General features: G+C 38.0%; 1 protein-coding gene across 8 annotated transcripts in view; it reads right to left on the minus strand.

Annotated features, from left to right (window-relative positions):
* Positions 1 to 8,623: 8,623 nt before the first annotated feature.
* Positions 8,624 to 15,703, minus strand: part of ADAMTS20 (ADAM metallopeptidase with thrombospondin type 1 motif 20) — a 111,678-nt gene continuing 104,598 nt past the window's right edge. For 7 of the 8 annotated variants that reach the window (XM_026117723.2, XM_026117724.2, XM_026117722.2 and 4 more), the window contains 8 exons: positions 15,172 to 15,372; positions 14,908 to 15,037; positions 14,654 to 14,748; positions 14,473 to 14,567; positions 13,937 to 14,070; positions 12,618 to 12,709; positions 10,202 to 10,306; positions 8,624 to 9,515 (listed from right to left, as the gene is read on the minus strand). In XM_026117723.2, coding sequence (XP_025973508.2) covers positions 9,426 to 9,515; positions 10,202 to 10,306; positions 12,618 to 12,709; positions 13,937 to 14,070; positions 14,473 to 14,567; positions 14,654 to 14,748; positions 14,908 to 15,037; positions 15,172 to 15,372 — 942 coding nt within the window. In that variant the 3' untranslated portion in view covers positions 8,624 to 9,425. Of the gene's footprint in view, positions 9,516 to 10,201; positions 10,307 to 12,617; positions 12,710 to 13,936; positions 14,071 to 14,472; positions 14,568 to 14,653; positions 14,749 to 14,907; positions 15,038 to 15,171; positions 15,373 to 15,703 lie in introns of those variants that run through there. The other variant, XM_026117728.2, reaches the window with a different exon arrangement.

Here is a 15,703-nt window from a genome sequence, read left to right on the forward strand (position 1 = left end):
CTACTAGAAGGAGCACAGTGGCCCCAAAATGCAAAACGTACTCTTTTCAGTGTCACTGTATAATGCATAGCATGGAAAAACAGATTTGTAACGAACAACAACGAACATTACTGTAATGTCTGTGTCAGCTCTGCTTATGAATGTCCTGCAGAAAGCCCTCGTGCTACAGTTGCTGAAAGAAGTCACATCTGAAAGGTCTGTGACAGAGAAATCTGGAGTCGCATTTTATTTCCTAACTGTTAATAAAATTTCCCCTGGAATAAATGTAGAGAGGAGCTGGCACCACTTTATATTATTCAAAACCACAAATTTCCTCTCCCTCACAATCTGCCAGAATTACAGACTCTTTTGCAACGTCTTAAAAATTCAAGATGTTTTCATCAAATGAGCATCTTCCTGCTTCAAAACGCACCAGGGAAAATTAGCCATGCATTTTAGCAGTGCTCTTAATAAGAAGACAGAAGGGAGATAGTGAAACGGAATGAGTCAAATGCATGAGAATACATTAGCGAGTGCTTCATCCCTGAATCTTCCCTGCCTGGTGTTGAACATTCCCTCTGTGACAAAAAAGGAACTGTAGATACGAACAACAATCCTGCGTCTGAGGTGAGGAGCACAAGCTCTATGAAAGAGGGAGGAGAAGGGGAAGCACTCCCAGCTCCCAAGGAGTGGAACAGCCAAGGTGCCTCCGCAGCTGGTGCTTGGCCGCACGTGGACACCGGGCCAGCCAAGCGGGAGGTCTGTGATAGCAGCCCTCACACAGCAGCATAGGCAACTGCCAGGCTGACAGCATCAACCCAATGAAGTACCCACTGGCAGTCCTGGCAGAAGGGGGGCTGCTCACACTTTCCATCCATAAACCGGACCCTGGGAAGCCGTTGTGGGCACAGCATTTCCCCTGTGGGGAGTCCCGTGAGCCCGACCTAAAAGGCCCCTCGGCTGGTGTTAGCTCTGCCATCCCAACTCAGCAACAACACCTGCAAGCTGCAGGGCAGCCTCAAGGGCTACATGCTTACTGGTCATTTAAGCAGGACTGGGGCATTGGCTTGAACACCGTCCTCCTGGCTGTAACGTGAAATTGGTTTGGCCTGCGCTAGTATCACTCTCCAGACAACGTGCAGGCATGGCTCTGGAGCTGCAGGAGCCAGTGGCTTCTTGCACTTATCTGGGACACCTAGCTTGGGGAGATGTTCATACCTTTAGCTGTATGTATGTGTACTGTGCTGTGCCACCACTTATGTAGCATGTATCATGAAGGTAAGGTTTTATTTGATGCCTGGCAAGGTCTGTTTAATATTTCTTGTTTTGATAACTCACATTTTCTGGTCAAAAAGTACCTTTCACTCTATAGAGAACTGGATGAAAAATCATGAAGTAGGTTATTTCCCAATTTTTAACAAAGTATGTCACCTTACATCTCTGTCAGTTCTGTCTGTTATAGTCTTCTTGTCCTGAGGCCTCTGCTTGTATAGGACCTTATATAATAGACCATTGATGTCAAGTGGAACATCTTCTTGTTACTGTAATAAATTTGTACAATTTGTTACAAGTAATAAAGACCCTAAATAATCTGAGATTTAAAGATGACATCTTTCATAATTGATTTATCTTACTGACAGGCTAAAAGGCAGGTGACTCCTTCTGAACTTCAGAAGGACAAAAGGAGGTATCTGCTGGGACACAGCAGGCATCGCTGTGCTGCGCCTCCAAGGTGCTCTGCCATGTAGCGCAGGCCACAGCTGCACACACGACACCAAGGCTCCTTCATAGCGCCTAGGCAGGAAGCAGGGTTCAGTTATAAGATTCACAGAAAGTCAGCGCTGCTGGGGCACAAGCTACCTACATTGCCACTAGGAAATGCTGAGATAAAAACTCTAAGTTGACTACTGAAGTCCAAGCTGGAGGGAGGCAGCTCCCTCCTTTTAGAGATGAGAAATGAGCCCTTTCCTGAGGATAAAGAATCAATGTAGTATCACTGGAGCATGGACGAGGTCAACCAGGTGAGTGCAAGAAACTAAATCACTTTCCAGCCTAATAAGCAGCGGTGGGGTGGGGGTGGGGGGGTGATACATGCAAGGGAGATTCTTCAACATGCTTTGTAATTCAGCAATTACAGGCACACTCTTTTTCTGTAGAAGATCTGGGTGTAAGACTCTCTTCTGCCAATTTCACTTATGTAGGGATGACAGCCTAAATCTCCCACATGCCAGGATATCTTTCTAATATCCTATATTATTAGCTCAGACTTGGCATGGCACTTATCACATCGTTCAGCTTTGGCTTAGCTGGTAAAGGCAGTGTGACTTAGCAGCGCAGTATAAAACTAGATATACCTTTAAAGCCAAAAATACCCTCAAATTTGCATGAAATTTCTGCTTTCAGAGGAGTTATTCTTGTGTAGCTGTGGAGAATTTATGGAAATGTTTCTGAATAAGACAAATTTTAAACAGGAACTCTTGACCAAAAAACACAAGACTTAATCTTTGCTACACTATTTCTCCTGTTTTCCTATTAGTAATAGTGTGTTTTGCAAAATAACCACATGCTTTGTGCTGAATGAAACACTAGAGGAAGACACATTGCCAGGTGCAAACGTCAATGCAAATGTAGATACAAAAATATGGATTTAAATACAGACACACACACACACAGAGAAAAAAAAATACAGCCTCAGGTGTCAAACATGGGGAACTGGATTCCCATAGTAGACCTGTGCAGCAGTGCAGAACTACATGCTTATTACTGGAATTCTGTTAAGGGCTTGGTAGGCGACTTGTGGGATCAGAGCCTAGAAGTCTTGTATTGTACTGAACGTTGGTCACACCAGTTCACATAAAATCTTGTACCACATCACTGAAAGGACAGCTTTGTTAAGATGCTTTTCATGATTGTGCCAGATTCTGCCTTCTGATATTGAAAATGCCATAGATTGATAAGGAGCATTTATGTGAGAGTTGGGTAGAAATATTTGAATACCTTTGTTTAAATATGTGTTTCTAGGGCCACAATATTAAAATATGCTAGATCACTTTTCCAGAAAGTAAAGCAGAATTTTGAAGAACTCATTCCTGCAAAAGAAAGCTGTTTCAGCTGGAAAGTCAGATTCATCCAAAAAATATGAAGCAATATTAACACAATTTTTGTGGTATATGAAACAAAACATACTGAGAGAAAAAGACACTGCACAGCACAGAATTGCCTGTAGATATATTTTTATTAAAATTGTATGATTCTTATAGCTTATATATAATTTATTATGGCAGTAGCAACATAGCACTGATAACAATGGTAGGTTTTTTCCTTTGATCCTGGGCTAGGTAAGCATTTCATATAGCCAGAAGCTTGTTTCCCTTTCAGAAATAAAGCCCTCTCTGTACCTCAGTTTAAATAGGGGGTAAGTTACTGCTGGAAACAACTGCTCTGGAGTTTACTTCTTTTGTTGCTTTGAAAATACTCCAAACCTTGGATTTCATACGAAGCAATACTGTCGACAGCTGGCCAGGCAAACACATTGCAGAAGAGGGGCGTACTTCATCAAATCCAAAGAAAATCTCTCTCTTTCATGCCTGCCCATCTGCATTCTCCATAAATCTGTCTCAAATAATCCCTCTGAGTAATTACTTAGCAGCTTAATACCAAAAACCCACCTGACCGTACAAGAATGAACACCAATGAATCTCGAACCCGGGCTTGGAAGATGAGACTCTAGAAAATCTCTTTTTTACTCTATATTTCCTAATGCTGCTTTTAAGTTAGCTCCATAAAAAACTTTTTCCTTTCTCTCTTAGAAATCATGAGCAGGTTTAGTTCAGGAACTGGAGATGGTGCTACCTTTCTGGCAAGAACAGTAATAAACTTAAGACAGAAAACAGTAATAGTAATTGAAGGTCAAGAGACTTCTCTTAGATAAATACCTTGTAAACCCTGATGAAAAGTGCTTCTGGTGGCATCTTTCTTTGAATTTTCTGAGGTGGAGACCTTTGAGGAACACAGATACTAGCAGGGCTGCCGTTTTCTTTACTGGGATGTTAAATAAGTGTTCTTACAATATGCCTTTTCTGCAAGACATTTTAAATACAAAGCATTAAAAAGAAACTTTCTGCCCCTTGTTTTTGCAAGCAAATTTCAATGTGTTCTGTGCAATCATATTTTTAATTATTCCAGCTTCCAGAGGAACATCAAAAAACTCACAGAGAATAATGAACTGACCATGAATGTCATCACAATCAATGAACAATTGTCAGAGACAACTGAAATGCAAAAAAGGGATTCCATCCCACCAGGAGTAAATATATGCTGCTGCTATGAATCACTGTAGGTTTTTGCATATAGAAAATTCATGAACTCTCTGTGAGTGTCCCTTGATTCTGTAAATCAGACTGTAAAATAAGACCATAGACCGATTTTGAAGAGAGTCTTTCAGTATTCATAAATGCAAGATTTTTCTTTCCAAAACAAAACAATCACGGCATGCAAGACAGAAATAGCTTATTTTACTTCAGCAACTCTGTAGTATCTTAGAGAACTACCATTTACAGGGTGGGTTCTCCTTACTGTATACTTTATTTAATTATACAAATACGATTTGAAAAACGTGGACAAGAAAATTTTGTTGCAGGAACAGAGATAAAACACATACACAGATTAAAGAAGGAAACATTTGTTTATTAAAAAGGAAAAGGTTCTGGATGGCAGCACAGAGTCAGACATGAGACAGATGAATGTATGCACAGCTGTTCATGTTTAAAGACAGAATATAGACATAAATACAGTTAGATCTTTGCTCTGCTCTGCTGCTACAGTATTTTTATACAGTCAATTCAAAGGAATATCTGTCATAACTGAACACAAGGGAAAATTTATCAGAAACAGAGCACAGATTGCTTTCTCTAAAGCCAGGATAAACAAAGCCAAGAAAAGCCTCTCAAGCTATGGAATTGCAAAATAAACTTAATTGTGTAAAAGAAAACCACCTTCTGTGGATGAGACGATTAAATGTCAGATATAACTCCAAGTCAGACAGCTTTTTCTTCTGTTTGAATAAAATGCAGAAGGTAATTTCCCCCTGCTATTATTGGAGTTACTGCTCTGTCTGAAAGAAAGACAGTATCGCTAAGAAAGAATGCACTTTAAAAGCAATAGCTTGTTTTTCCTATGATCTATTCAACTTATTTCCAAAGGAAACCAGAGAGAGAGACTGATATGGCCCCCCTCCAAGTTGTCTCCATAATACGTAGATACAAGACCATCCTGAAAAATCTTAAAAGCTCAGCAAAAGATGGCCAAGTAGTACAGAAGAGCAAAGCAGGCATTACAAGACAGAGCATGAGCTAGCCCACAGGATTTGAAGTCTTTCCTAGGGTTGCCACTGAGGACATTATCTAGTAGTAGTTCTGCCAAGCTGACCGCCAGTATTACTTTGACCTGCTTTAAGATACTACAGAATTATTCAATACATCAGTAAGTATAAGTGTAGCCTTTGGCATTTCATGGCTCAAGTACCACATCTACAAAGTGGAAATACGTAAGCAAATTATATCATGAAAGATAATTTCTGGAAAAGGGTCTGGTGGGGTTTTTTGGAGTGCAATTGGAAAGTGTTTTCATGTATAAATAAAGCCACTGTGGATTTACTGCCAACATGGTTTACAATGAAATCTCTACTGCAATGTTTATGTATTATGTTCACTTTTGCATTTAATTTCCATTTAAAAGTTCAGTTATCTCTCTTTAAAACCATTTTTGTACATGGTTTTCCTGTTCCCTCTTTTTAAGTTATGGTTGAAATATTATAGCATACTTCTGTTTCACTTTTAATTGAAGTTCAGTTTTGACAGCCACCGAGTATCGGTTTCAGGGAATCTATTTGTTTATTTATGGAAGCTAAAAAGATCTGCAAGATACAGAAAGCACTGGCAAGAAAACAGTTTTTTATTCAGATTCTGAATTGTTATAGGAACAAAAGAAAAAAACATTTCACTCATATTTTCAAGTACATCTTGGATATTACAGCTTTACTGTTAGATAAAGAAAAATATATGATTACTCATCAAAAACATGCATGAACACCTACAGACTTGGAGATTACACGATCACAACTATTCCATGAAATGTAGGATTGGCTCATTGTACAGCACACCTGTGAGGGTCCTGGATCAAACGCCTGGGTGTATTCTGCTCCTCAGCATAGGGCGAGTGGCACAAAAAAGCCAGAAAGCAGACAAGTCCAGTAGGAATCCAGAGAGGATGGAGACTTGTTAGTAGACACAGGGCCAGGGTTTCCAGCTCTTCTGCTACCTCCCCTATACCACCCGAGGGGAGTGCAGGTGGAAGAAAGACTCTGCCAACATTTGTCACAGGTCCTAGGCAGTATACCATCCCGTTTGGTAGCACATTGAGTGACATTTTGTTGGATGAAAGTGAAAGACAAGATTTTTAAAATCTAGGCCATCATTGGGCATTCATCACTGAGGTGAGCACTAAATGTTTGTGCGCGTGCAAACACACAAACAAGCAAGTGCCGTTGCATCACACAATATTTGATGCCATTGTTGATAAGATTGAACATGTTCTAGAATACATCTAAGGAAAAGTATTGTTAAAATCATCTTTAACTGTTATTATTCCTTAAGTAGTTTATTCTGTATGGAACAGTGACTGGATTGTTGAACATCTCACTTCCCAAACATCAACCAAAGCTCAAAAATTGTTTGACTGTCTGATTAGCAACGTGTACTTTGGCACACGTATAGAGCCACGAGATGGAGCTCTCAGCACTTTCAAGAAGGTCCCTGCTACTCTGGCAAACATTTTGGTTGCTGAGTGTGATGTAAATCTGCATCACTGTCAATTAAATGAAATGAAAACGTAATACTGTAAGTATAATCCATAATTCTCATTTTATTACATGAACCTTCGAACATGTCAGCATTATCAAGGCTCCAAATTCATCAGAGCCAATCATCAGCCGTATGTTTTCTTTAAATTGCCCTTGAGATGAAAAGTTAGTGAGTTTAAATAGAGTGATTGATTAAGCCCTGTTTCTCAATAAAATCAGACTCCTAACATAAGGGATTCATAAAATGCCAGAACATGCAAGTACACCCTCCCTAAACTAGGGCTGAAACACCAAAGCAAGGAAAAAAAGAAAGAAAAGTATGCAAAAAAAAGCAACATAAGCTGTTTTACGCAGAAGTTGAACTTGGCCCACAGGGTCTACTTCAATTATATAAAATGCATTTTTATTCAAAAATCATTACCATTACCCAATAAAAGTATGCTATGTTGAACTTTAGCTTAAAAGTCACTTAGTTTACTAGTGGATTTACAGAGTTATTCTGTGGCTGAAGAGCTGAATACTCTCTCAGCAGTGTTTCAGGGCCAACATGAAAATGATTCTCCTGTAGAAGTAGGTGGGTTGCATTTCACCTTCCGCCAAAGCGGCTGTTGAGGAACCATGCCATAAATGAATTGATCTGAGTTTAACAAAGGGAGGAGGAAGAACTAATCTAGATTGTTTCAGTGAATGATTTACAGGGCAACCCCCAAGAAATGTATAGGTGAACACTGTGTGGTAAGAGCTGGAAAGAGCAGACAGACATAGAAGTTTGCATCTCTTAGGCAGGAACTGCTTCCAGGGAAAATACCCATATGAATATAACCTGGTTATGCTACAGTTACTTCAGCATAAATCTATGTATATTATAATGAAGAGATATTAAGAATGTAGCTATTCTGTGGGTAGACAAGTTGACATGTTTTTGCAACATTTCATGTCTTTGATATGAAAAAATGCAAAAGTACTCAAGTACCATTCACACAAGCATATTTATTATATAAATACTTTTTAAATTACAGGATTTTAATTATATATGTAAACATTTCTAGGAAAATAATGTTTTATATTCGTATTAATGTTTACAACTAATATAAGGCACATAGTGCAAAAATACATTTCTGATGCAGAGATCACAAAATAATTACCTACACGTGTTATCTAAAAAGTAGCTGCTTACATTTATGTGGTACAGTATTGTTTTTAATTAATATGTATTGCTAAATCATGGCTAACTCTTGGTGGGTAAAAAGAGAAAATAGCTGCCATTTGACCAAGGAATTTTACTGGTGCTTGGCGTACAGAATGCGTACTGTCAGAAAAAGTATGTATAATTATCTGGTACATAATATATGTTATTAAGCATGTAGAATATCTCATTTTGAATACCTGAGAGTTGGCCCTGAATACATTGTCTTTATACTGCATATACTGCTATAGTTCTGGTCTGCAAAGTAATACAAAACAACAAATCAAATAGGTCATTTTTTTAAATGTATAACTTTCATATATTTTCTGGAAGAAATAATTTTAACTAGCAGATGCTAGAACTGTATTTACAACCATTCAAAAATTAAACTGAGTCAAAAATGGATGCCAAACACACGGTGGGCTAATCATGCCTGTGCCCAGCATTTTCACGAAAGTTACTGAAAACTTGGATTATAAAAGGGAGGCAAGCTACAGACTTTACTAATATGCCATTGGCCAGTATAAAGGAATAAAATGTATATGGAAAGAGTTTAAGTAAATATACATTCATACAATCACAAACAAGATGGTACAGTAAACAGAATACGCTGCTTTTACAGTATACTTGGATGAGAGGCAGGGATTTAAAATTAGATTTCCAAGCAATTTGTTTCCATATTTTCTTTTCTTGTACCCACGACAAAACTAAGCCTGGATGTTTAACATATGCTATAGAGATTACAGAGGTTTGACCACACTTTTCAGGACTACTGCTAGTATTTGAGCACCATAAAGAGAATAATGAAAGAGGCGGGAAAAAAAGAATGACACGAATCTATAGAAACTATCTCAGGAGAAAGTATATTGGTTACATACTTTTCTGCTGTAAATTATTGATAGAACATAATTCCTAACAACTGTCACAAAACTGGAAGCATTTGAAAATATTAGCTAAATTATAACAATAACCTTCTTTCCTTTCTACATTTTAATATAGTTGATCAAGGAAAACACTACAGTATGAATTTTACTGAATATTGCATAAAGTTGCACTGATTAGTTGCAGGTAAAATTTTACAGTCATGGTACAGTTTAAGGGGATACCCACAGTAGTAACCTCAGTGCAATTTGCTTGCTCATACACACTGTACATTGAATGAATGCCTCTCCATTAAAATCTGAAGGTTTATGAACTTGTTAGCCCACAAATAGATAATACGTCCCTGAATAAACACTGAAGAAAACAGGAAGGAATTCTTAGTAGTGAGCATTACAGTAATGAGCATTACAGTAATGAGTATTACAGAGATGAAAGAATTAAAATATATATATACAGCACCTGTAATTTGCACCTAAAAGACAGATTTCCGGCTTTGATGTTCTTACCACATCAGAGTTCTCACTGTATTTGAAGCTGGAGACCGATAAGTGTGTTAGGAATACATTTCCCACAAAATCCTCCACACCTTCCATATATTTTAGTACCATCCTGGAAATTAGACACAGAGAACAATCAAAAGAAGCAACTGAAGTTACAGTTGCACAGAGAGCTCCTTCAGGTTTGTGCACAACAGACCTTTTGACAAATCACACCTACAAATACCAAATCAAAAGACAGCACTGAATTAACAAATGCACACAGAGATCCTTTATCATTATCCATTGTATACCTTCATTCCTTGCTTACTATCCAGTGTGTTTTTAAACTGTGCATGTTTACTATTCTTGTTACTATTCTTGTTCAACTCGTCTTTTGGTTTCCCCCACAAATCAAGTTGGAGGCAAGCAATCTGTGAGAATCCTCTGTAGTAGGAATCCTTAGTAAAGTAGTATGCTTTATTGAGTACTTTTACATACTGTAAAGTATCTTCTAAATCTTTAATAAACCTGATCAATATGACAATAGCCCCTTAAAACCAGTAAGAGTAGGCTAGGTAGGTAGTGTCGATCTACATAAGTTTCTGGGTAGTATGATTAAATATGCCATGAGACCTTAAACAGTAAATTATCAGGCCTAGCTCTCACACTCCGTCTGCAAGAAGACTTAGATGGGTCAGAGACCTTGAGTGCTATTTTGAGTCAGAAATGACTTTCACCAGACAGTCATCACTAGCACCTCTGGAGGTGTAATATTCCAAGCCATAACAGCAGGTAAAAAAAAAAATATTTACTTACATGGGATTTGCGTATGTCAGCAGTTGCATAGTTGCCCTGAGCAATCCACCTAACTGTACTGGATAATCTCAGACCTGTACCAGCCAAATTAATGCTGAACTGTCCCTAACAAAACAAAAACAAAAGGTAAAATACAGAGCTGATAAACACAGTTCAAAACCCTAAAACATTTTATATTGGGACATCTGCACATATTCCTTAGGGTACATCTAGACATTAATCAAAGGTGAGTGCTTAAACTGGGTTCCTTAGTCTGCCTGATATCCTTTTTTGGACACTCAAGGTACATAGACACATGACCAAGTTATTCTGCAGTAAGTAGTACCTGTGGATCAGCTGATCTGCAGCATCTGTTGCGCAGTCTGAATATAGGAGTAATGGCAGGTAATTCAAATGAATTTAGCCTCCTTCCTACATATTTAATTTTATTTTACGGAAAGTACAGACATGCTACACCTGCATGAAGGAGGCTGGCTTTCTTGAAAAACATGTTTTCTAAAGTTTCTGAACTTTTTGGAGATAACATTGTCAGGACCTACTATTATTGTCTAATATCATCACAGTGAGATACATTTTTATATATATAAATATACGTTTGTGTGTGTGTGTTTAAAAAATAAAAGCATTCAGTCTTTATTCTTGTGATTTACTAAAATTCCTTCATAAAAACTCATTCTTACATTGTCCAGTATGGGAGGTTTGTTCTGTATGCATTTCTGTGTAGATTTGCTGTGTTTATAGCACTCACACTCAGGATGAACTACCATAAGCTCATATGGATGTGGGAAGTTGTTCTTCAAGTGTCAAAAAAGCAGAAGATACTCATTTAATGGCATAAAGTATTTGGACAAAATTCATGCAAATGGTGTGGAATACCGTCCACAACAGGCCCACAGTAACTTCATCCACGGCAATATCATTTTGTAAAAATAAATGAAATTTGCGAAGAGTGCATATGTACAATTATAATTACGGCATAACGGCTCTCCATCATGAATTACACTCAAGGCCAGGAACAGATTTCAATGACTAAGGGTGAAGGAACTGATGCCTTTTGACTGGGTAGAGACGAAGAGCATTAGTTTCAGTGTGTATCTTGTAGATGGCAACACATCAGTGCAAAAATACATAAGCAGAAGGACTTCTGTTATAGATCACATGCAGTTGGCTGGGTCCATGTCCACGTACAATACAGTATTGCGCTAAGTCCAAAGAGTTTGCAGGCTGAAGGTATCCAATACGGTAATAAAGTCTGAATGACTGTTTTCATGTCAGGGGTTCAGTTTGCCTAGCTTAGGCACTTCACTTGTACCTAAATTGTAGGTGTCTAGCCGCCCTTGAATGCCTCTACTGACATAGCCTGTCTGACTATGTTTAAGCAGCTAGGTTAGATAGACAGTGGGGATTCACCTCCATGCAATTCTGAGCTAGTTGGTCTTGATTCTCTTTCCAACCAGTGATAAGAAAAATGCACTTCCAAAGCAACTGATCTCATCTTAAGGTGTCTAATAGGGTAAGATTAGACGAGCTGTTTTCTAGAAGATCCCGATTGCCAATGGACAATCAAGGTAGTTTAAGCTGATGAGTTCAGACTAGGGTTATGTCAGAATTAGCAAGTAGTACGGTGCAGTATGAGCAGATCTGTAGAGTGAAACAGTTGGACCAGAGGGCCTGATGTCAGTATACATTACACAGATCACTGGTTTTACTTTGGACTAAGTCTCTTCTAGTCCCATAGACTGCATTCTCATGAGTAGTTGAAGTGCATTAAGACCCTTCCAGAGCTCATCTTTTGATTTAGTTTCTTCCAAAAGGAATCCAGTTCATGTGTTCCAAGACTGTTCCATCATGTGAAGCAAAGCACAGTAAGCAGGGACAATAAGGAGATTTACTCAAAAAGCGCTACCCAGTCTAAACTAAAATATCAATTTAGGCACATCCATAGATGTGTCTATGAATCAGACTATACTGTTTAGCAGGATCAGCTTTCTCTAGTACTCTTCAAAGATATGAAGTCAGGAGAAAAAAGGAACAAGAAGAGAAAATTTGGTAGGATCATAGCACAGGAAAGTCACTGGAGGAGAAAAAAGATTGAGAAGGAATTTAGGGAAACAAGGGATACTTCACATCCAGGTATGAATTCAAGGGGGAGGGAGAGCAATAATGAAATCTGTAGAAAGATAGATATATATACATGGAACCTAGGGGGAAAGTGTGGGGTAAACAATTTGTTGGAGAAATAGGAAAAAAGAGATAGTGGAACAGGAGAAAAAGGACCAAGAAAGAATTACTTATTAAAGTACTACACAGATGAGACAGAATAGGAATTTGTTTTAGAATCTTACAGCTCTCAACTAGTCATACAGATTTTTTTCTCTTAAGTGTACACTTTAAGGGAATAAGAAATCATAAATACCTGTGGACATCTGGCAGCACTATAGCAATCTCCAGCTGTAGCAAATGGAATTGCTCTCCCAAGTACAGTCTGAGCAAAAAGAAAATCTGTGGCTAAGAAACAGAAAATTATTCAACACTGAAACTGCTGCATTAGAAGTTCAGGGGAAAACAGGGTGAAAAAGCATGAATATATAATTTTGCCAGACTATGATTTAGGTAGTCAATTTTGATTAATAATAACAATATTCAAGGTATATTTCTAGATGCCAAAGATGGGGTAGCAGACTAGACCGTTCCTCAGTCATAACTACATGCAGAAAAAGGTATCCATGGATTTTTCTGCCTTACAATTCACAAACTTGTCTAGTGACATAGGGGAATGCAATCTGAATAATGTGATAACTTTTAATACCCTTCTTTTCTCTGTTTGTGTGATATATTAAGTGTATTTTCTGTGTTTTGTTAATTTATTGAGAATACATAGTCTACGTATTAGAAATGCCCTGGGTCACCTTCATGAAGAAGAACCTCAAAGTCTGAAATTATTACCTGGTGCAAAGTGAACCCTGTCCATACAGTGTCTAGTGCCTACTAAGAAGAACAAGGTGAATTAGAACAATGCTGAGTGCTGCTCCTGACACTGGCATTCTTATACTTCCTGAGTTAATTTATCCCATTGAGGCACAGATACCACGCTTATGGATGTCTTTTGAAGCATCCGAAAAGTATTTACAAAAAACATTAGAGACTTCATCTGCAAGGGCAATCCAACCTACATGCCTGGTTTCTTTTCTGAGCTATGATGGAGATAAGAGGAGGACTGATGTGCACTTGGACATAGCTCCAATATGAGTTGGATGTTGGCCAGCCTGCTACCTTCAGACAGGGCCCTGAAAGTGCTGCAAGGTTCCTTGTCCTTTTCATATGCCCTCCAAGGACTGAGAAGTTACTTTGCTATAGCATATGAAGACTTTCCCAAGAAAAATATGCTAGGGACTAAAAGAGTCTTTAATCTAGCAGGAAATGGCATAATGGGAAGGAAATCCTAAAAAACTGAAGCTAGTTACATAATTCATACTTTGAATAAAATATGAATCTGTAAGATTAACAACCTGGCCAGTTGGGACAAACTAACACGGTTAGTTTGGTTAAAAAGTTAGGCTAGGCTAAAGAAATTAGGAATTCAAGAAGAATTGAACTGAGCTGAAAACAAAAGAATTTTGTTTGCCCTTAACTGGCATAATTTGATCTATAAATGAGTTGAAATGACAATTTGGTCATGACCATTTTAAATTTCAATAGACTGTTCACATTGGTTAAACTTGCTAAAATGCTTACTTCTGATTTGCATGGAGGCTATATCAAATCTTATTTTGCTGAAAACAGTGAAGCCAGCTGCAAGGTAGTCATTTTGACAGGCGCAGTCTTGCCGTCTGCTTCCATTGAAAGGACATTCATACGGATTCTGTAACCTAGAGAATGGCAAAGATTTAGTTTGCTTTTTGACATTTTTCCATAATATAGCACTGTAGTGAAAAATAATTACATTGTACTGTGTCACACTAAGAATATTAAACAACAGTTGCTGAACAAGTTGTTCAGCTATTAATCTTGGCTCCGGTGAAACACTGATGTGGATTGAAACCATTTCTACTGAAGTCAAGACAAAAAATGTATATAATCCGTTAGCGCAGTTAAAACACTCAGCCTGGAAGTATCCACATTTCTGCATATGTGTTAATATGCCTGAAAATTAAAAACAGAAAATCAAGAAAAAGTATCTCATCTGTTCTCCCAAAAGGTAAATATTATTCTATTCTTTTATCTTGGAAGAAATAAATGCACTTCATAAAGTTGCAAAACCACTTTTCTACCTGAATCCATATACTTCAGAAAAGTTGTCTGCTTCACCTTTTACCAATGTCAAATATTCTTTGGGATTCTCTAAGTGCATGCCTGAACAATAAATCTGAAAGAGAAAATACAACTGTTTAGCAAAATTTTTATTAAAAAAGATTATTTTATAAAAATATGTACTATACACATTAAAAGTACCTTTATCATCCTTCCTTTAATGTGAAGTAAGTATTCACCATCCTTTCTAATTCCTTTTTTAATCTGGACATCTTTGCAGGTGGTGAGAATTTCACCTTCAAAATGAGTGATTAAATCATATATCAGTGTTTCAGCATTAGAATTTAATTTTAAGAGTTACTTCTGCACAATTGTGCTCCAGATATGTTTAGAGCTTTTAAATAAATAACCTGGGAAAACATTTAGTTCAGCTGTAATTTACAGCTGTCACTTACATTCTTCTGCATGACAGATCTTTCTGGCAGCTGGTTTTAAACGTGGCAGGCACAAGTCACTGGGTAAGCCATTTTCAGTCATACATTCTACTATTCTTTCCTTTGCCCCCACTCCACAAGCCACGGAGCACTAGATAGAGATAGCAATCCAAAGTTAGTTTAGAAAGTAACATATAATTAACATAAGTATGTCAACAAATTATTCTTGGCATGCTTTTATGTTTGAGGCAGCAATCAGAAATCAGCTTGCACATCTGTACTCACCTTGGTCCACTTCCCCACTTTCCAAGTAGCTGCTTGTGAACATCCTTTGATATTACATTTATAAATGTATGGGGAGGGCATTACTGGGCATTCTTGGTATGCTACAGTTCGTAGGCCATAGGCAGGTTTCTTTTGAATAGAATAAATTCCAACACAGTATGTGATCCTCTGCTGGTAATTAAACCCACAGCTGTTCAAGCACTAAAATAAAATCCCCAAGCAAAGACATTATTTCTGTGAAACTGAACCTTTCTGCAGCACTGTAATCACAGACAAGTCAGCCCTGATCTTCCTTTCCGCAAAAGCTTGTAATCTGACATGTGCTATCTCAAGGCTGGTTAATCAGGGTGCAGAAGTGAAGGTCTACAGTAATTATGCACACAAGGAGACAGAAAGTCCCATGCAGCCCTACTCTCAGAGCTTACAGAGGTTCCAGAGCACTTCCCTCTCAAGTACAGTACACACACAAACACACATGCACACACATACGCACATGTATGTAGTGCAGGTGTGTGAGAGAAACAAAGGATCC

Source organism: Dromaius novaehollandiae, chromosome 1 (assembly GCF_036370855.1).
Source record: "Dromaius novaehollandiae isolate bDroNov1 chromosome 1, bDroNov1.hap1, whole genome shotgun sequence".
Taxonomy (NCBI): domain Eukaryota; kingdom Metazoa; phylum Chordata; class Aves; order Casuariiformes; family Dromaiidae; genus Dromaius; species Dromaius novaehollandiae.